The 22,351-nt window shown below is 41.6% G+C and overlaps 1 protein-coding gene across 4 annotated transcripts in view; it reads left to right on the top strand.

Moving 5' to 3' along the window:
- MAN1A2 (mannosidase alpha class 1A member 2) overlaps nt 1-18,230 on the top strand; it is a 145,954-nt gene extending 127,724 nt beyond the window's left edge. For 2 of the 4 annotated variants that reach the window (XM_037388006.1, XM_037388007.1), the window contains 3 exons: nt 1,263-1,435; nt 9,581-9,696; nt 13,544-18,108. In XM_037388006.1, the coding sequence (XP_037243903.1) occupies nt 1,263-1,435; nt 9,581-9,696; nt 13,544-13,676 (422 nt within the window). In that variant the 3' untranslated portion in view covers nt 13,677-18,108. Of the gene's footprint in view, nt 1-1,262; nt 1,436-9,580; nt 9,697-13,543 lie in introns of all 4 variants that reach the window. The other 2 variants (XR_005104327.1, XR_005104326.1) reach the window with 2 other exon arrangements.
- Nucleotides 18,231-22,351: the final 4,121 nt, after the last annotated feature.

Genomic DNA, 22,351 nt, shown 5'->3' with positions numbered 1-22,351 from the left:
GATACTGAACCAGACAGAACTATGATTCCATCCAGCATGGCCATTCTTATCTTCTTAGTTTTGGATAGGTAGAACTCTGTATCTAATATCATTGGTTCTGCAGTAAAGCTTGTAAATTATTTTATGAAACTGGTAAAATGACCCACTTTGAAATAAGTATCGTAAACATTTCCTGTGGACTTCCCTCACCACGCATGTGGCTGAAGCAGAGTGGTGCTTTTTTTGTTGGCATCCAGACATGTACTCCCTTGAAACAAAAAGATGAAGGAACTTTTTTGGATGCCTTCTGCTGGGGCACGCACTGGGAGGTGCTTATATTTTTCATTGTAGTATTCTAAGGTTCCCCTTTCAGACTCATGAGACCATGGTTAATTTGAGCCTCTAGCCCCACAGGAATTATATGATTAATTGGTTTGATAATTTTTAAAGCTCGAGTGCAGCTTCAAAGTTCATTGCCTTAAAAATTCCCTGCCAAAGCAAAGGCTGGGCTGCAGCTGTAGATAAGAGTGCGTTATTTATGTCAGGTTCAAGGAATAATGTGGAGCTGTGTAATAAAAAAAATATATGTAATTGCATCTTCATATTATAGAGGGTTTTTCTACAGGTACCACCTCATATGAATAGTCTTCGAGCTGCTGGCACAGGGCCATTACAGATTCCTTTAAGGGCTGAAATAGTGAATCTCTTAGTTCAGAGATTTATTTTCAGGTGTGGCTGAGTTTTTGTTGCCTGGTGGTAAACTCATTACTGGAGGATCACTTTCTGAAGCACAGCAGTTACTGTGGTCTGACAGCACTTCCCTAAACCAAGAGAGTTTGGATAAAGATGTGGGTTATTTGAGATGGTGGTAACTGATTGTATTCTAAAATCTTTTCTTGCTGTGCTGGGTGGGATCAAAGGACATCAGAACCTTTCCTGACCCTTCTTATTTTTCTTTTGCTTGCAAAGAACGGTCACTTTAATTTTGTCCTATAATTGAATGTGTTAATGTGTTTATATTCTTAGTGTTTCATTAGTTTTCAAGAGGATTACTGTATTCCTGTCAAGATAGGTAGTTTTCCCACAGGAATTAGATAAATTATTCATTAAAAAAATTATAGGCCTCAACAATAGGAAATATTTATGAGACTGCTTAAAGACAAGCTAGTTCCTGTTGTTCTCTAATGCTTGGGTTATAGCAATCTCCTATCCACCCTTCCTGCAAAGGTTGGTAAGGAATAATTTTTTTCTTTCTTTTTTATTTTCCCCTTTTTTCTCTGCAGCATTAAAGCTGGGTCCAGAAGCATTCAAATTTGATGGTGGTGTAGAGGCGGTGGCAGTGCGGCAGAACGAGAAGTATTACATCCTAAGGCCAGAGGTGATTGAGACCTACTGGTATATGTGGAGATTCACCCATGATCCCAAGTACAGGCAGTGGGGCTGGGAGGCAACGCAGGTAACTGTATTCATTATCTGTCAGTAATCTAATTCTATGTATTTTTCCTTTTGTAGCCACTTTAATCTCATGGTACTGAAACACTTCAGATGGTAAATGATTTTTCAGGAGTTCCTGTAAACCAGGGTACATACGGGGTGCGCGCAGTTATTCCTGTTTTGCAAGTGCTGAACCAGATGCACAGATGAGAATTGTGTTCAGCATTATACAGCTGATGAGTTTTAGGCGTGGAAATAGAATCCACTGGTCATGATTCCTACAGTTATCAGTAGTCCACAGCCCCCAGGAGAGATAATTTATCTTGGGAGATGAAGGTGTTTTATAAATAACTGTTAAGCATGTGTTTGTACTCAGTTTAGATTAATTGACAAAGCTATTCTTACAGTTTCTTCTTGGTTGGCTATTAAAACACAACTGGTAGAACAACTGTTCTCAGATGGTTTGTAGACTAGATGTCATGTACATACGTATATATGGGCTGGTGTCATGGCTTTTTCTTTTCTTAGCTATCTGATTGGAAGGAAAAAAATTGCCAGTCGGTTTAGATGTACTGAATTATAACAAAAAATTACAGCATCACAAGTAGTAGGTTGTAAAAGAAAGTCAGAAGTGGCACATATGGCAGAACTTAAAAATTGTTGGTAAGGTATTGTAGATTGTTGCCTTTTTTTTTTTTTTTTTGTAGCTCCTTTCCTGGGTTTAAATCTAGTTGTTGAATGTTTTAGTCAAATTCGTGAGTGTGAAAATGCTTCTGAGTCTTTCTCATTGGAAATACTTGTACGGGTTCGCAGAAGCCACGTGTTGTAGGACTGGGATATACCGTTCTGTGCCCATGGCCTGCCTTCATTCATCCTCTGTACACAGATGGATAACTCCTTTATCTGGTGGTCGTACATTGTGGGCTATGAGTAACTAGGCTTCATTCTCACACGGCAATATAAAATTATAATTGTAAAAATTACTTGTAATCCCCAAAAGACTTCGGTTTTTAAGTGCTTCCTAGGGCTGAACTTCTTGTCTTTTTTGGTCTCATGTTTCTCACTGCTCCCACCTGCTGGGCTGTACTGGGCTTTGGTCATTTGCTGGCCGAGCAGTTTTCAGGTCGTCTTCAAAAACTGCGGATTCCCACAGCTTGTCCACTTCCCAGCTTACAGCTACAGCAGTCTTTGGAAACACAGCTTAAAGCTAGTTTCAGAGATGAGAATAAACATTAAAGATAATGAGACACTAATGCAATATTTTGACTACAGCCAAAGGAGATGAGGGAAGAGCAAAGGAAGAGATGAACCAAGAGCCTGGAAAAACTTTATTCTGCAGGTGAAAACAAGTTTTGCTCCAGAGACAGGAGACCCAGAAAAAGTACTTGGAGGAAGAGATCTATTGAGAAGCCTGTATTCATCAGGTGGAAGATAGTTAAGGCAGCTTCAAAATGTTTAGCTGAGCTGATCCCTATCCTGCCCTCAGCACAGTTACAATCACATAGAACAGTCCAGGTATTTTAAGAATGTGTCATAGTCTTGGTTAGGTTTTGCCTTGTAGACTGTTTTGTTAAAACCAACATGATGTTATTCTGGAGAGAGGTTCTGTATTTGTCACGTTCTCTAAAACATTAAACATTGAGTCACATCACCCCTCCTGCTCAAACCATGCATGTTTCTAGTGTGACAAAGAAATGGATTCAGTAACCTCCTCCTTGCCAGTGTGCATACTACAGATGCTTTCTGATCTAACACCAGCTCCTGTCAGAAGCTATGGCCGGATGATCCAAGCTGAGACTGGGTCCTTTCTACTAGGTTAAAGAATTTACAGATGTACATTTTTTCAGCCCAGGAGCTGTCTTTTAAGCGCACTGCAAAGCATGTCTTTGAATTGAGTTTTGTTTGGTTTTCTCTATTTGCCTTCATATCTTGGTCTCCATTAATGCTTTCAAACCAAACCCTCCCTGCCTCCTCCCCTGCCTCCAGTTTCCGCGGCGTGCAGGGCAGGATTTTATTTTATACTTCTGTTAACCTGCATCAAAGTTGTCAGTCAAGCAGCCCGTGTACTTTAACTGCCTCTGTCCTTACAGAGTGCCTTTTTTTGCTTGCTTCCTCAACAAAAAGTTTCTTTATCCAACATAGCTGTAAAATATTCTTTAACTCTTCATAAATGGTTTTGCATACAACTCCCTCCCACAGTTCCAGATTTTCTTACTCTACCAGCTAATTAACTAACTACTAACTCAGCAGCTTGGGAAGGTTTTCTGTTCCCCAGGGCTTTCTATTCCCTGCATATAGATAATAAATTCTTGTGTTTACTCCTCACACCTACACTCTACTTTTCCTTCTTCCCTACCACACCCAGCTCTTGTTGAGTTTATTCCTCCATTTATAAATAATCTGGTATGACACACAGAGCTGTCGGCTTGCTGCTGTTGTACAACACTGTCTGCATTAACTTCCCTTTTGCCTTTCAACCACTGAAGCATACTTTGAAATCTGTATTGTAGACGTCTCGTGGTGAATGATATTTTCTTCATCAGAAGTCTAGTAGCTCTTTTAAACTTTTGGGAAAACAGAGTGGTTTGGGTTTTTTCTGAGTTCTAAATGGTCTTCATTTTCTACATTGAACCTGTGTAGCCTGGTGTCTGAGGACTGAGTTCTTGGTGGTCTCCCTTGTTTGCTTCTTTGAGTGGATTACATTCCTACCTGAATGGATTTGGGTCAGTTCACTGATGCATTAGAGATCTGCTGCTGTCATTTTGACACTTCAGGGGTGACCCAGGATACACTGCAGAACCACCTGGCTTTTAAGTATACTGCATTACTTAAGTTTCTTTAGCACTTCCAGCCCAGACCTCTCCCTTTTATCAATGAGTATTTGCACAGAGGGCTAAATTGTGTGCATGTGCAGATCTATGTACTGTATTTTCTTAGTTAGTAGCTTCTTTTTGGCTTTATTATCTAGATTTTTGGACAAAAATTGGGCATTTTAGTGCAGGGGATGTGCTTTGACCAAGGCCCATTTTGTCACATCTTTCCAAATCCAGCGTCTGTGGGGGGAAAAAAAACAGGTAGTTGAATCTTATATTGCCTCAGCAATCATAAATCCCTGTGACAAGGGGTCTCTCTTGCCCAGTAAGAAAAGGCTAATTCTCCCTAATACTATACTTAGCACTAGAGACAACAGCCATCTCAATTGTATTAGGCCAGCCAAATTGGATGATGGTAAGCTGGGGGGCTGGCTGAAGTATTACAGAAATACGTGTGCAAGATATTCAGGGTAAATACAGAAAATAACTAAAATCCTTTTTAGGCTAATTATTTGAAAGCAATAAGAGCCACCACTTCACAGTAGGCATGTAAAGCCAATTACTAATCTGAGTGAATGAAGGGTTCAGATATTTGTTGGGGACTTGCATATCTGACTAAGCAGGATTGCACCATCGAGGCTGCAAGTACATTCAGAGTTTCTACTTAACAGTAAAAATGATATACGATACCTTGAGTTTGGGCTAACTTCAGGCAAATTGAGGATTGATGGTAAGATGGAGTGGAAAGATCTATAGCTCTCTGCTTAGTGAAGTGGAGTAGACAGAAAAGAGCCAGGCAAAAGTTGGAGGTTAAAGAAACATGGGTTCACAGTTGAGGGCTTGGTAGCTGTGAGTACCATGTCTGGTGAAGAAACTGGCACAGTTTCTATGAGCATGTTGTTGGCATCATCAAGGAGAGTCACACTTGCAACCACAAGAACAACCTCAGAGGAACTGAGGGAGCTGGGGTTCAATCTAGAGGCACTTCTGATATTATTTCCAAAGAACTTGGAGCAACAATGGCCTCCCTGTATGTCACAGGCCCTGAAATTTCACTTTGTGCCATTTTTGACACACATGCATTTGGCAAGAGTACACTGTTGCATATTCTTCTGTTCTATTCTTGATTTGAATAAAGGGACTTCTTTTGGTAGTTTGTTCCGTTATTTAATTACTTGTGCTGTTAAAAATACGTGCTTTATTTCCCATTTGAGTTGGTCTAGTTTCAGCTGTCAATCACTGGATTTTCCTATGACTTCCCCTACCATATTAAAATGTCTTTTATTCCCCCATGTTTTCTTTTCAAAGAGCTTTTATAGATTGTAATAAGCTTACTAACGAGTCTACTTAAGATTCTAAACAAATTGTGTTATCTTACTGTCAAGCATTTTCTCCAAATGTCTGCACCCACATCAGTTCATCGTTCTTTTTTAAAAATTAATTCTAGAATTCCGTACTCCAATTTTGACTTTACCCACAGCCCTGTGCAAAAGTATAATTATATCCCTGCTGCTGTTTACTGTCCCTGTGCGTGCACCTGCCACAATAGCCTAGCAGGAACTCCTCCTGAATTGTCTCATGTGGCCATTGAATTCTTTGAAGTGTCTCTGCTTCCCTGGCTAATCTGGTTCTGCAGTTACACAGCCTTTATGTCTAGATTTAGGATTATGTGCCTGGTTATATGAAACTCGCTTTGTTTGGGGCCCCGTTACTGCCAGATTACGCTGTGCTGTTATTTATCTCTGTCATTTTTGCCAGCAGCGGCATTGTGGTGATTGCTAAAACTTCAGACCGCTCCTTGTGGATCTCTGAGAGGCAGTTCTATTTGGTGATGATTTTACATTGCCAGTTCGTTCTTAGAGCACTGTGAATCAGTTTTAAATTAAGACAGCGATATTAGTATGGTGTAGAGCTGCTTTGTCTTATCATAACATCCTATGGTACCATGAATTGCTTTAGAAATTTTTAAGTTTATTACAGCTCTGCAGTTACCTTTCTTTGTCAATTTGTAGACCTCAAACAATGAAATCAAGCTTGGGAGCAAGATAGTTTTCTATAAAACCGTGCTGATTGGTGTCAATTATCCTCTTATATTCTATATTTTTACATGTGTTTCCATAGTTGTTTGAAGCTAACGTCAGGTATGTCGTCCTAAAATTATGCAGCCTGCCGATGCTTCATAATAGTAGCATTGCCTTGATACCCTTCCAGTCATCTAGGACTTCCAGGGTGCAACAAATTTAGCATCACTTTATCAAGGATACTGGTCTCCAGCTCTTGAGTGAAAGAGCATCCAGGTGGCAAATCAGATGCCTCTACAGCAAGTACTCTGTGATCTGTGTGAAGGCAGAGCACTGCAAATGTCAAGTGCCTTTTAAGCAGCTTGTCTATGGCACCAAACTTTGCAGCCAGTGTCCTGAAGTTCTGTGCACCTCTCAATCAAGGACCGTTCATTTATCCATTTTTGGATGAATAGCTGTATAGCAACCTTTCAGAGGAATTTTTCCTCTGTTGTTTATTACTGCCTGTAGTGTCTAGATCTCTGATCAACTAGGATAAATCCTCTGCCTATCCTGAACTCCAATCTAGCCAGCGTCTGGTTCCCCAAGGGGAGATTTCCGAAGATATAAAACTACTTGGTAATTTCAAAGGGGGGAAAGAAAAATCGATATAAATCACAATTTTTTCTTTCTTCAGGCTTCTAGACCTGCTATAGCTGCACCAGTGTTGCACTTAGTTATCCAAGCATGAGAGCCCTACAGCACAGACCAGGATCTCAGTGATACCTGTTATCTGCAGTCTCCAAAATAAACGAGTTGTGTCTCTTACGATGACTTGGGGATTTAATTCTTCAGGGGGAAGGAGACAGTGTCCTCACAGTGATACCATTTGTTCCTTCTTTCCATTTTGCCACAATCACTAGCAAGGTTTTCCTGTCCAAGCTATGGCACACAATGTCAGCATGGCTGAATCATTGACCAGAGGAACACCTGCAAGGTCAGGCTCTGCATGCTAGAAATTCTGGCAGAATTGTAACTGTTGGCGCTTCCCCCCCACATCTTGCCGTACTCCAGAGCAGAGAAAAGGTCGTGCTCCGCAGTACTATATAAAAGGGATGGTGGCAAGAGGAGGCACTTCATTGCCTGCCTAGAAAGCCAAGGTGCTTTGGTTCTTGTTGACTGACACACCACCTGCCTAGTAGCTGTAGGACTTGTGGGGAGGAACATGCAGATGGTTCCATAAACAGCATATGCATCATTTCTTCAGAAGTCAGCCAAACAATTTTTTCTTTTCCCATTTTGGTTTGGGGGTTTTTTGGCTGCCATGTGATAGCTAGCATCACTTGTGGTGTGCAAGAGCATGCAGACAGATGGTCACGTATGTGATGCTGTTGGGCTAGATGTGTCACATACACCTCTCTCTCCAGACTGTAGAGAAAATATGGTCAACCCAAATCCCAGCATGTAAATAGTCTTGGTGTAGCCCTGGCCTGCACCAGTAACCAGATCGGAGTAGAATTCATGCAGACTCCTTCTCCTTTTAGGCTCAAGTCCTGACAAAAAAAAAAAAAAGGGAGTTTCCATCCAAACTTGAAGAAAGCTTTCCTTGACATAAGGAATTAGAGAATTAGATTTTGCCAAGAAAGACTGTACCTTTCCTGCAAAAGCTCAGGCTCTAGAGCCACAGCCATTCCAGTAACATCTTTTTGCCAGTCTCTCCTCTCACTCTTTAAAAATCTTGGCCTTTAGAAATTTAAAAGAACTTTGTACAGTCTGGATTATTCTTTGGTCCATGAACAGCCTCACATTTCCACAGGGTAAGAGTGATACTCAGAGGAGGTTAGCTGTAGTACCTGATGTGCTGTGACTTACTGCCCTAGGTACCTTGCTCATTGCCTTTTCACTTTTCCTCCTGATTTCAATGATGGCATCTACAAGCATTCTTCATACATGTGTCCAGTGGAAAATTCTCCTTTGTGTCTCGATATTTCTAGTATCCAAAGGCTATAGTAAGGACCTTGGAGAGTTAATTTTTGTTTGATTTGTTTTCTTGGCAAAGAGGGACATCATTCAAAACTTAATTGCCCCCTGCCTTGACTCCCCTCAGCTTCTGTTGGGTATAACTAGCAAAAATCAGAATTAACAAAAATCTGGGCCTAAAGCACCATGCAGAGGGAAACTTCACACAGGCTAACAGGCCGAGTTGTAGATCACCGAACTCGGGGAGCTGCCTACCTTCGGTGGCTGGTAATGACAGACATCCTGAACCAAACATTTTCCTTCATCGCTGCACCTTTTCTGCCCCTGCATTAATCTTTTGAAATAGTTGGTGTCTACTGAGGAAGCACTGCCAAAGCAGCAGGGAAGCACAAATAACCTCTGAATCGTTTCAGAGTCCTTTTTTGGGGCCTGGTTTTAATGGCTGATATCCTTGTGTGCTGCAAGGTGGTGCATGTGAGTGGAATAATGAAAGCGTAGGCGAGAGGCGCTCTGAGCTACTAACACGTTCTTTCCAGTCTCCTCCTCTTCTATTGTGCTTTTTGCAGTACTGTGTTGGAGCTGACTAGCTGGGTGATTTGTGAATCACGGATCCATTGGCCCCTTTCTGCATGGAATGTTTATGGATTTAAACTTCATGCTTTAAAGATAAAGAGCTCTTCTGCAGCCCAGCACACAAGCTGACTTGAGTTTCAACTGTGTAAAGGGAAAACAAAGAGCAGCACATGTAGGAGATGGAAATGTGGGGAGAAAGCAGCAGCTGGAAGAGTTCATAAGGTGAATTCAACAGTCCCTAAAGATGAGTACAGTATTTTATTCCTACTTTCAGTAAGTCCCTATGACTTGCTACTAGTGGCAGAGTTCCTATAACTCTTCAAACTCTTCCAGCTGCGAAATCCAGGGGCATTGGTCATCTTCCTGTGCACCTCAGCACATGTTGCATTGATTAACTGATGGATGTTCTACTCTGTGTTACCTATGAGGAGCTGTACCAGCTCAGAGCAAAAGTCTGCTGAGTCCATGTCCTGTCATTAATATCAGTCAACAGTAAATACCTAGGAAAGAAAGTATTCTTCCCCAGAATACTTTCTTAGCACCTGGCAGTTTGCCAGATGTGCTGTCATTAGTAGCCTTGGAGGGATGATTTTACTTCTGTATGTGTCCAGTCCCTTTTTTTTTTTATTTTGGTCAGCATAAACTGTTAATATCCACAGCGTCCTGTGACAAGGAGATTCACAACAGAATAATGGATCATGGAAAGAACTACCTCCTTTGTTGATCAAGCCTGATCCTTTAATGTTTCCAAATTTTGTTTTACAATTAAATTCTCCTTTTCTTTTTCCTTCCTCCTTGCAGGCAATTGACAAGTATTGCCGAGTCAGTGGTGGGTTTTCTGGTGTCAAGGACGTCTATTCCTCATCTCCTACATATGATGACGTACAGCAGAGCTTTTTCCTTGCTGAAACTTTGAAGTAAGTGCTCTTCAGTCTTGCATCTTCCTGTAAAAGCTGGCATCTAAGTTCTAGAAGAGTGCGGTGGGTCAACAAATAATCTTGTCTTGTCAGCATGGGTTTTTGCTTTGGGCTTGCTTTTGTTCCCAGGTTTATGGTCCTGGATCAGTCTGTTTTACAAGCAGAAGAGACAAGTGGAATTTCCCATAGAAGAAGCTTGTGCTGAGAGAGCTTTAGTTTTTAAGATTTCTCTTTGATTTCTGACATCACAGCAGAGAAGAGGTTATCTTTTTTTAAGAAATTCCCTTTGCAAAAGACACTTTTTTTTAGTTGGATAAACTTGACCTGTCTTATACAAGTAGTTGCTACGCTCTGATGTTGTACGACCTGTTTCTCCTGTGTCACTGTAAGGGAGTAAATGCATGGAACAAAAGCCCTTCATGCCCTTGGATGATTTTTCTGTATTTATCCCACAACATGTTTTTCTAGAATGCTTTTTGGCATAAGCAAGAATATCAGGCATATTTTAAAATCTGTTACATAAATATTTTTAATTCAGTCAGATCAGTAGGACACCTGTAGTCCACCCTGCAGAAGCTAATCCACTCTGTTGTGTGTTTGGTTCAAGGTAAAATGTTCAGAGTCATTGGTCTCTCACCATGTTTCTTTTCTAATTAATAACAAAAAATGCTATACTAGAATACGCTATAACATCTGACTTGTGGAGATGATGCATACAATAAGAAAAACTAGTATAAAGATAGGAATATGTTATGGGGATTTTATTAAGAGACACATTTTTAAAACTGAGCTAGCTATGTCATGGCTACTCATCTTTTTCATCATTGACACAAACCAGCTATCAAGAGCACTGTTTTGTCACATGGTTGTCATCGCTCTGAGGTGTTTTGCCCATGAAGCAATGTCCTAACATGTGGCAATTTTCTTAATACTCAAGTTACATCAGCAAGTTTGGTAATACAGCTCTGGCATTGAAATTTCCCAAGATTCCTGTATTGGTTACCTCCCTGAAATCTTGTGAATTGTCTACTTTTGTAAGAAAAGTGTCTGAATTGGCTTATATTCCTTATGTCCCACCCACCCACCCACCCACCCACCTTTTTTTTTTTTTTTTTTTTCCTCCTGCATAACAGTTTGGAGAATGTTTTAGTTTGTTAAATTCATAGGCAGGTGCCACTGCTGGGAGTGTGAATGCGGCCAGAACTGCTATTAGGAGACACAGTTGTTGCCTCTGCTTACATACCTATACCACTTTCTGCCAACGTGTGATGGAAGGGATGATACATACGTTGTTGCACAAACGTGTTAGCAAGGAAGGCTCAGTAAGGTGCCCTTTCTGTCTTTACAAACCGGTGATATGACAAAAAAACCTGTTGTAATCATTTGGCAGTCTAGCATGTCACGCAGGCTTTGCACAATAAACAGGGTTTCTGTACAGTATCAGCAATATCAAATTTTCAGGTCTTAATGGTAGCTGATGTATGTGAACATTAATTTTGGGTATTGGGAGATCAGAATGCAGCAGGGAGAAAGCAGGTCCTGAAAGTGGCAATGCCGGTGCCTACTTCAAGCACCACAATGTTTCACTGGCAAGAAGGGACTCTGGGTTCATCACATGTAAGAGGAAAATCTGGCTACTCTATCCTTCTGCTGGCTCTGTACCAAATTCCTCTACGTAGTCACAATACTTCTTTTCCCCAGGTTATCGTTATAAAACAGAAAGTCACCCACTGCCGCCTCTGTTGTTCTCAGGATCTGGAGACTAAAAGCTATACTCCCAAAAAGAGAGGCTGCAGTTTCAAACAGGTCCAGTCAGAGAAGCAATACCTCCCCAGGAACTGATCTTAAACAATGGATCTGCCTATAAAAGCCGAATTAGAGAAGGAACTCTGTAGTGGCAAGGCTGACCTTTGAAGTATCACCAGAATTCTGTCTGCATCTTAAATAATCAGAAGGAAATCTGAAAATTCACTGATGCATCACTCAGTAATGGGATGTGCTACAGTGCAAGCATTGCAAAAGAAGCTGGTTCTAGGAAGGAACACAGAAAACTTTATTGGCTTTTAGTTAGGATCATTTCCCGCTTGTGGGACAAAGTGAAGTTGTATCGGAGAGCTGGATATTAGATTTTTGACATTGATGCAGTTGGCATAGCCAAACCAGAAACTGGTATCACTTCAAGATAAAATGGAGAACATAAGGTCAGGATAGCTCAAATGGCTATGAAAATAAAGACAGGGTATGATGCCATGAGGAAAATGAAGATATCCCTCAGAAGAGGGACATAAAATGTGTGTTATGGAATGTTTGCTGTGACCTTTTCTGGTGGTGTTAACAACTTCTGCATCTTTGTTCCTCTCAAATTCAAAGTTGATACCTCTCCCAAACATTCATTGTTGCTGTTCAGATACTTTGGCTTATCAAAGATACTTGGCAAGTTGTGAGAGTTTGGGCAGTATGAGTGGCAGGGAGGTAGCTGTTGAGTGGGAAGGAGCAAGGCCTAGAAATAGGTAGCTTAAGTTATTCCAGGGAAGAGCATTAATCAAATTAGGAAGGTGAGTTTGAGTAAGATGAAACATTGCTGCTGTGGTGAAAAAGAGTTTGGAGAGCTGCAGAGGGAGAACGCAAGGTAGGAGTACAGAGGAAAGGAAAGGCATGACTCTGAAGATGAATGAAAACCAGAGAAAGACACCTAGACATGTGGAACAAAATCATCTCATCACAAAATGTTTATCTGTAAACAGTTAATTGGTGAGAAAGGAAAGAAGAGGTAGAGCTTCACTGACTGGATTGTGCTGTGGACGCAGCTGGCAAATGAAGGCCATGGGAGAAGCATCAGGCAGTGACACACAGCTGTGGGCAGTAGACGCTACCAGCATCTGACTGAGGGAGAGGGAAGTGACAGCAGCCTCAGCAGAGTGACTGCAGAACAACATGTGTGCACATTGTGGATGTGACAGAGCCCACTAGTGGGAAAAACACCCCATCCTTGTCACATGCTGCAAGACCTATTATTTTGTGGATGGCAGGAAAGCAAGCTGTAGCAGGAGCTTAGAGGTCCTCTACACCCATGGTGTTATGCTTGCACAGTCAGGTTTTCTGGAACAAGGGAAATGTCTTTAGAATTTTAGCAATTGAGTTTGGAAGCCTTGACGAATATCCCTACCACCAGTATCTCCTACAAAGTACGGCACAGCCGCAGTCGAAAGTGTGTATTAAGAAGAACCAATACGCATCTTCCACCTATGTCCAGAAACCTTAACTTTGTTAAACACTGCATTTGCTCTGCCTTGCTTTCTGATGTACAACACTTACGAATCCCCTCTGCACGATATATTGGCTCATTTCATCCCACCAGAAGCTGAACCAGCTTCCAGGACAGTGGTAACAAGTCAAATATCTGGCATGTCTTAGTGGCTTCTCTTGTGCTTCCTTGAAATCTTTGATGTAGGTGAAAGAGGATTAGTAATCTCCAAGTGGGTTTACTCTATTAAGAAGAAATTTTTGCTGTCTTCTCTGCTCCCCTGTCCCCCAAATCCTGGTGCTTGGGGTCTTGATGTTTGTTTTACATTGCAAGTCTTTGAAAGGAGTCTTGAAAAACAACTTATTTGGAAAGATTAAAATGCTGTCTTCATAACCTTTCATTGAAGGGCTTGATCATGATAAAAATGACTCTTCAGATCACTCTAACAGGGAAGGTTGTGTGGGTGCTATACAAACATTGAAAGCAAGTAACTTGGTTATAGCTTTAGCTGCTGACTGGTGGGGCCTGAAGCTGCTGTGTTGCCCCAGCCTCTGTTGCTCTGCTTTAATACCCACCATTTTTCCTCTTTGTCTTGATACCTAGGTATTTGTATCTGCTTTTCTCCAACGATGACCTTCTACCACTAGACAACTGGGTTTTTAACACAGAAGCTCATCCTCTGCCTGTTTTACATTTAGCCAACACCACACTGTCAGGAAATCCTGCATATCGATAAAAACAGCTCTTTGAAGAGGATAAGAGACTGTTTTCAGCTCTGTTTTGTTTACATGGACCACTTGAGACTTTAAGCAGGAGAGGAGACAGACGCTTGATAAAACTAGACCTCTGAGGAAAGCAAGTACTGGCGTGAGAAATGAAGCACTTCGGCATATAGATAAGTTAAAAGTTCTGTTTTACACATGACCAAAACACATTAGTGTGGTATTTGCAGGACAGAAACTTCATGTGCTTTGAACCCTAGCAAGACATGGAAGCTACTGTTTAATATAAATGCAGCAGCGTAAGGAAGAAGAGGCTTTCCCATTCAGGGAGAGGAACTTGCGGCTGCTGCTGTTTGCTGTTGAAAGGAACAACACACCAGTCACATCTTCAGATCGGGTGGGTTCCAAATACCTACATTTTATTTTTCTTTTCCTTTGTTTGATGATGGCATGAACAAAGCAACAACAAAAAGCAACATCACTGCACCAGCAGCATCAGGATTTGAATATTTTTTTTCTGTACCTGTCTGAATTTTCTAAGGAGGATCTGTTTGTCCGGATTGGCAGCCATTCTCAGGGCCTCTAAGCTATTAAAGCTAAACTCTAAAAACTATTTCCCTCCTCATTTTCCCTTTTCAAATAATGCTTTTATAATAAGAAAGATCTGTGGTGTATGCTTACATCCAAAAAAACAGTTAGTAAGCATTTGGTTTGTAGTTCACTGTCAGCAATGTGGGCTTAGTTCATTTGGCAAGTACAGTCACAGAGTCTGGAGCATATCATGGGTAGGAAGGAGGCTAAGTTTCCCTTCCTCAGAAATCCTGTCATATCGGAAAAAATCTTTCTTATTAGTCCTGGTTCTTAAAGCTAAATAAACACAGATGACAACATGAGAAAAACATGAGATTTGTATAGGAGGTTACGTTATATGGTACTTAAAAATGCTCCCTGTGAGCTAAGCAGCAGGAGTTTGTTGCTTTATGTTTTTCCACACCATCTGGATTTTTCCCAAAAGTTACAATTTCATTCTCTGGGTACTATTCACAGAACCTTTTCTGCAGGTGTGTGTATGACAGAAGCCCCAAACTGCCTTTGAATTAGTTTACAAAACTCCCTTTTCTTCTGGGTGCTCCAGTACAAAGCCAACATGATCATCTTTGAAAAAAACGTAACATCTCTTACGTACGAGTGCGAAAAGACATGGTCTCTTCTTCCCTTGGTTTATGAGAAATTAAATGCTACCTGCATGTGTTTTTTTTCAAGTACTCCTGGGCTTGGCAGAACAATATCACTTAAGTGGAGTCTGCTTCAGTCTTCACTTAATAGCTAAAAGAAGTTTTGTCTTTTCAGGTATATCTCAATCTCTTTGTTTTACTGTTGCTCTAGAATCCTTACAGCTCAAATTATTCCTTTTATTCCCCTTCATAGCTCTCAAATTCTCTTACCATGGTGGCTGGCCCCTTTGCTGAAAAAGAGCTGTGAGGTGCACCCTTCCTCCCTAATTAGTGCACAGGCTGAGTCTCTAAAAAAAATCTTGATTGTGTTTTCATACTGAAGTGAATGGAAGAATTCTTCAGTGAGCTACAGCAGTACAGCATCAGATCTAAAGGGAGTGAGGGCTATTTGTCCCCCTCAAAAAATCTTTTATATGAAGGTTTATATATAAAAGCTTTTCTCTCTATCATATTATAACTGACTCTACGTTATACTAGCATTTCCCCCATAAGATTTTTCTTCACTCATCTTTGACACTTAAACATAGAAATCAGGACATGATCTAAGAAAAAATGCTATCAAACGCTTTTTTCCAGTTACTCTAGTTTAAGAGGAGGAAGACTTAGAGCCTGGAAAAAACTCCCATCTCAAATGTTTTTACCTTAGTACCAGTTACTTAGCTACTGTAATGTGCAGTAGTATCTTAAAAATAATTAGAGAATTATAAAGTAATCAATATAGTGATAATAATGATTCAAGTAATTGTTTATTTAAAATGAGAAGTAGCTTAATAAATTGATTCTTCTTACTGGTCCCACTTTAGTTCATTTTTCTAATTAGTATTCAGTGACTTACTGAAGAGCTAATCATTTTTCATTTTCCAAAGTTCAGACATGTTGCGTTTTCAAATTGAGTTCTTCCCATCCCATGAGAACTGTTACTAGTTTAAAACTGCACTCGATCACCTTGTTCTCCTAAATCTCTCTGGGTACAAAGGAGAAAAATGAAAAGCAGAGACTTCTATTTTCAAAAAGAAAAAGGCATTTGCCACGTCATACACCCATCCCCGTACACCTCCCGATAAATGCAGATGTAGAATGGCTGCCAGTCTGTTCAGAGGAAGGTCAAGGACAGAATTCTGGAGTCCCAGAAACAGCAAGCTTATCATTGCTGCTCTTCCATCGCCCTCTTGTGAATCAAAGAGCGACCCCTCAAATTAACCCCTCCATGAATCCCCATGGGTTAACTCACTGCCACAAGAATGCTTGAATTGAGGACCTAAGCCATTTCATGTTATGGGATGGTGTTTTTCTCAGAGCAGGTGTACAGCACTGCTATTTCTTCTTTGTGTAGACAAGCAGCAGGCACCAAATAAAGGACACTTGTTTCTCGTTTTCCAGTTACCCCAACGGCTGTCAGTTTCTACTCTATCAGTCTTTAAAATACAAACTATCTTTTTGCTCCAGAAGCTACTGATGTGCATAGTCCATCAAAAATAATGCATTTTAAGGACTAATTGCTGTGTCATTTACGAATCTGATCCTGAGATTTCCTAACGCAAGCTGAGTTTGGAGGTAATGGGTTCTGGGTGAGGTGTGTGCATAATAACCAAGCGCCACGGATATTGAACCTTCTGACTGAAGTGACATGCCCTCGGTCTGAGTCCTTCACAGAGAAGTAGGTTCTGATCTGCAGGGTGGCGTTACGTGCAACCCAAAGTTCAGACTGTTTTCCCTCTGGGTACTTAAGGTACAGTAGAATATTGCCATTTTCATTCCGTTGCTGCTGTGTTACATACTTTCATGAAGATAGAGTGTAAATTTAAGCACAAAATGACTTTTTTAGTCCTAGTTGTTTCTGAGTCTTGCACTGTATTCTCTAACAAAACAATCCTCGTTTTCTTTAGGTAGCTGTCCCACTTCACCGATTTATACAATACCCTCTCCTCTTACAGGATGAATTAAAGAACAGAAAATCATGTACGTTTTTGGCACACTGGATTTGGGCAAGAGCCTGGAAATCCCAGAATTGTCTATTTCCTGTTTGCATGCAGTCAAAACAAGGATGTTCAGTTCTTTTCCTAATCCAAGCCTCAAGCTTGCCTGTTGGTCAGGATCTGCTAGCAGTAAATTTTTTTCTAACACTTACAGCTTGACTTTTCAAAGAAGCCAGATTTCTGCAGCTTCCATTGATCACCCCGGAGCTGTGTGCGTCCTGCAGTCAAGAAGTCAACTTCTTAAGCTTTGTCTTCTAAATAAAAACAAAACCCTTGAGTCATATTCTGGGTGTCCTTAAAACTGAATGTTTAAGAAAAGTATGGAAAATAGTAGGTACTCTGGAGTAAAGGGAAGAGCAGGTAATTCCCTGTGCCAGTCTCACCTTTGAGGCTTCTTTAGTTCCCTACTCCAAGTTTGTGGATCATTGTCTTCTGTCTCCTAATCACTGACATGTTCTCACCCAGTATTTTACACGATTTGAATGTTGATTTATCTGGGTTCTGAAAAGTAAAAATAGTTACACTCCCTGTAATACCATCCTTTAAGGTTAAAGGTCTACGCTGTGCTGACCTGCAGCTAAGCAAAGCCCCACTGGGCTGTCTTTTATGACCCTGTCTTCTGCCCCTGAGGAAATGGTATTACAAACCTTCGTAATAAGTCGCTAATGGCATCAACTTTGAAAGGATTAACAATGTCACCTGGCATCCACAGAAAATGGTGATTACTACAACATCTCAGGGTTGTAGTAAACAGGCTTTTAGCAAATTGAGCCTGTTACGTACATTAATAGGTCTAGTCCGTGTTTTTAAGGGGACAAATAAGAAACAGACTTCTTGTTATTAGGGAAAAATGAAAGCAAGCTGTTGATCCCTGATAAGGCATCCCTCTTTCACTCCTTGAATGTTGAGAAACAGTCTTCTGACTCAAGAGTTTAAGTTGCCATACAAAGAGGAAACCCAGGCTCTTTTGCAAGTTATGTGCGTACAACTGTAGCAGAGATGATAAGCACTAGCTGCTTCGGCTGTCACCCCCTTCTAACAAACTGCTCTGTAATTGCCCAGGAAAGTTGGGAGCCACCAAAGTCAAAGGAGACAACCTGACTTGTTACGGTGAATTGTTGCCTTTAATCCTAATCGCTTGGTGGAAGTTGGATTTGCATTCTACCTTTATTCTTGCTTTGTCTAAAACTGACAGATTATTTTTCCTCCAAAAATAATAAAAGGGCAAAAGTCTATCTTCTGATGTGGAAACCTTCTGCCTCTGACCTGGAATCCTGCATATGTACTTTTTACAGATTAAAAATAATATTGTATATAAAAAAAAAAGATTGAATAAAGAATGTCTTTAAGTGAAAAAGGTGTGTTTTGTGTCCTTTGCCTCCAAGAGCAACCTCCTGTAGCATGGGACTGTGAAGCTGATCCTGTGTCATAGGCTTGGTGGTGCTGCAGCTTTTTTCTCCCCTGCAGCTCTGCTCAGGACTTTGCCAACTTAAACGTGCATCAGGACCCCCTGTTGCAAAGTGAAACCCCTGTACCCCTTGCTTGCTTTTAACAGGTCACTGTAGTGCTCAAATTGTTCTCAAGATGTAGCTAAATGTACAACAGTTCGAGGCTGTTTGTGTGCCGTTGTGAAAGCCACCAAATCTCACAAAATTTTGAGATTTCTACCCTTTTGTTAAATTTGCATGAAAGGGGCTAAAAATTTCAAAGATTCCTAGTGATGAAGGTAACGGGGGCAGGCAGACAAGCAGTGCTACTAAATAAACTTAATGTTCCTCAGACACCAGGTTGAAGCCCCAGGTTTTCTTAATACTAAATAGCCAGTGAATTGGGCAACTAAGTCTGTCTGTTCATTCCTCTGCCTTCGGTGAAAAGGAAGAAGTTTAAATGTTGTTCACAGGGAAATTGGTGTGAGGAAATTGCTTTGAGTGAGCCTGTTTCCCCCTGCACATTTAATTCACTGGAACTGCTGCTATAGCTTTCTGTTTTGCAGGACAGCAAGTGAAGAACCAGGTTTGCTTTCTGATTCACATTCACTGTGGATAATCCTTACTGTCTGGCATCACCCGTACTGCTCGTAAGTGGTCCCTTGTTTCCATGGCGCGCTGTGACTGCCATCCCGTGTGTCCTGTTTCAGTGCTTTATATCCAATGCCCAGCCTTCCCAGGGTGCTTCTGCCTCAGGATGCAGTGACCTCCTGCAGTATTACTTCACAAGAGAAAATTGCTTCCGAAGTGCCACCATTCAGTGCAGCACGTGACACCAGGTATGCGCCTGGTGTCCTGGTACGCCGTCCATGTTGAGATCCAGTTACGCATTCAGCTGCTGCTCCCCAGCTTTCCACACAAGCACGGCATGTTCATCACTACTGCAGCGCCACTACCAAAGCAGCATCTTTTGTATCCGTTTACCTTCCTGTGGTGTCCTTAGCCCTTAAGCCACCTCACTGAAATTCACTTCTTCGTTCAAAGCATGTTTGCTATGCCTATCTGTGTCACACCATCTCAGCCGCTGAGCCCTAAGGCACAAAGCCTTGCCTCCTGCTCTCTCTCTCTCTATCCTTGTCTATAACATTTTGGCCCATATGGAAGGCCTTGTTACTGTCCTCACTGCTCTCCAAATGGGATCCTGCCCTTGATGGTTGCACTGCATTTTCTCTGCCTCTTCAACGGTGAAGTGTTTCATCCCTCTGTTTCTACCTCTTCTGAAACACGCTTTCTTTGCACGTCCTCTATCCAAGGATACATAACAAATAATCCTCTTTTACTTCTGCTTTGGCACTCTGTCTGCTTGTCACCCACCCCCTTCCCTTGTAGACTTTGTGATTGTGTGTGCTCCTTCCTGCAGACCCTGTGCCTTTCCTATGCATATTAATTAGCTGTATTTAAAAATCCTGAAATTGATCCTTAATGGGTTATTTTTAGCCTTCATCTTGCAGCTCTGAGACTTGGCTTCTCTCAGTGCAAAGCCATAGGCGTTCTGTGGGCTTTGGAAAGGAAACATTACTCTATTTGTGCCAGTTCACATGTGGGATGTGTGAAGGTTGGTGGTGGTGGCTTTCTTTTTAATGTGGCTTTTTCTTTTTAATGTGAAGAGCAAGAGTCTTCTTGATGACAATATTTCAGACTGAGCAAACTCCCATGTGAAAAGGTTTAAGAGCAGTCACTCATATAACCAAATTACTTGCAGGGATTTGGGGAGGAAGAAAAAGCTCTGTGTGTCCATGTGTACCAACAGTTTCAGTTTTCTTTCTCATATGGTTTCCATTGTACAAGTAGTTCTAGGCAACAGGTATGATACCTGTCTGTTAGCATATAAACCAGAAATGGTGAGCTGCTACATGACTGAGAAAACAGCATCATGTGTGGGTACGGGGTCATGTAGAAATCCCATGTGAACTGCATTATAGTAGAGCTGCAAAAAGGAAGAAGTAATTTCTTCCACAAGCTGGTGGTTTGTATGTTCATACCCATCTCCACCAATCCATGCTGAAGCTTCAGAAGACAAATCAGTGGAGGAGACCCCCAAGAATGCGAGTGGATGCCAGCAGTCTGCTACAGCAGCTGTGACAGAGGCCTGTGCACGGGTCTCGGGAGGTGAGGTACAGGAAGATTTCTCTCATGGACAGATAGACCCGTCCATGACTGGTGTGTGGATCATGCCGGCATTCCTGTGGATTCCTCCACAGAGCCTCTGGCTTGACTGGAACCATCTGTGAGACCACAGAATGTATTTTGAAGAGTCACTAAAGATGTAGAATTGCTTGGGATACCAAAGACAACAGTTTTCAGGGTAATCAAATACTACTTTTTCTTAGCTCTGTCATTCTCCAGATGCAGAATGTCAGGTACATCTCATGTAACTGAACTTCAGTAATGTATGCAGTACTACATCTTTATTAATTTGTCTTGAAATTATGAACACGAGGGCTGCACAGTGGATAAGGAACTGGATAAAGGAGAAACAAGTATAAAATGGAGAAAGAAACTTGTAGGTGTTTTTGTGAATGTCACTAAATCCTGGTACTAGGGACAAATCTTCTATACTGGCAAGAATTTGCAGAAGAAAGTTAGGAAGAATCGTCAACAGAGAATGAAGGGTCAGATAATCCTGAGACCTGGAACAGCAGGAGGCAAAAGAAATTTTAAAAAAGTCAAAAGGCAAACTTGTTCCTCCAGGGACCAGGAATTAAACCTTTCACTGTAACTGGGATGTTGTCAGTCTGAAATCATTAACATTGATGAAAACTTGAACATACAGGCAGCCATAGTGACACAGATCAGCAATGCAATGGGAAAATAAGCAGGTGAAAATAAGAGAGTGGCTGTGCCGTATCAGAACTGATGTCTGCCTAACCTAGCGACTTGGCTGAACAGTGACCAAGGGCAGATTCCCACAGAAGAGTAGAAAAATGTAGAGGCATGAAGGCAGGTTAATTAACATTGACAATATGCAGCTGTGGGCTGGCTTCAGGGGCGGCGGGGTGGCTGATGGGGATGAGGTGCAGCCGTGGCTGGTTCCTGCTAAGGAGTTAAATGGCTCTAAGGGGGGGCGGGAAGAGGAGCAGCCAAGGAAGAGAGAGCTGGAAGAAGCAGAGGGAGGGGAGAGTGTGCCCTGGATGAGGAGAGACAAGGAGAAGGATGCAGCAGAGGCAAGAAGCAGAGGGACTGGCCTGAAGAGTATGAAGAAACAGCAGGAACAGTAGATAAATCTTAGAAACCTTGTGGGGGGTGGTGGCTGTGCCAGGGCGAGGTGTGGGAACCACTTATTGAAGTTAACCTGGGGTGGAAGGGTAAAAGCCTGGCTAGTTTTGATAGTGATATGACAGAAAAATAAGTATATACCCTAAAATGATCTGCAGCTTCCTGAGCAGGGGAGATGTTCTTGGTAATTAGTCTGGTAAGTTCCTGAATCAGTAGAGGCTGTCAGTGTGCGGAACAAGTGCTGCCAAAGAGCCTCGTGGTGCTGGCAAAGCGTGCCTGTGCTGAAAGGGTACTTTGGGGAAACTGAAAAAGCATCCATGTTGTACAAAGCAGGGTGGACACGCTGGAGATAACGTGTATGGCTCTGGTCACCAGTGTTTAGAAGGGCTTGTTGCAGGCACAGGTACAAGACAGGAGTATTTAAGTTTACGAGGGAATGGAGAGCTGGCGTTATGGGAGGTGAGAAGAAGAGTTTAGCCTGGCAAAATGGGAGGCTGACAGAGGCAATAACTGCTGTCCACAACACATCAAGTGTTTAATCCTACTGGGAGAGAAAAAGGCTGTTTTTCCTGGAGGACAAACCTGGGAGGGTGGGGGATGACAAAAAAAAAAAAAAAAAAAAAAAAAAAAAGAAACCCACACCCACCAATTGATCCCTGCAATATCTGACATTCCTGACAATTCCTGACAATGAGGTCCTAGAAATAGAAAACATCTTGATCTGCTGAAGAAAAGGATGATGTATGTGCTTGCCTGCAGTTTTAGATACCTGAAT

This window comes from Falco rusticolus, chromosome 5 (assembly GCF_015220075.1).
Source record: "Falco rusticolus isolate bFalRus1 chromosome 5, bFalRus1.pri, whole genome shotgun sequence".
Classification (NCBI taxonomy): Eukaryota; Metazoa; Chordata; class Aves; order Falconiformes; family Falconidae; genus Falco; species Falco rusticolus.
Note: the sequence above shows the minus strand (reverse complement) of the source record. Positions and strands in the feature narration are given on the sequence as shown.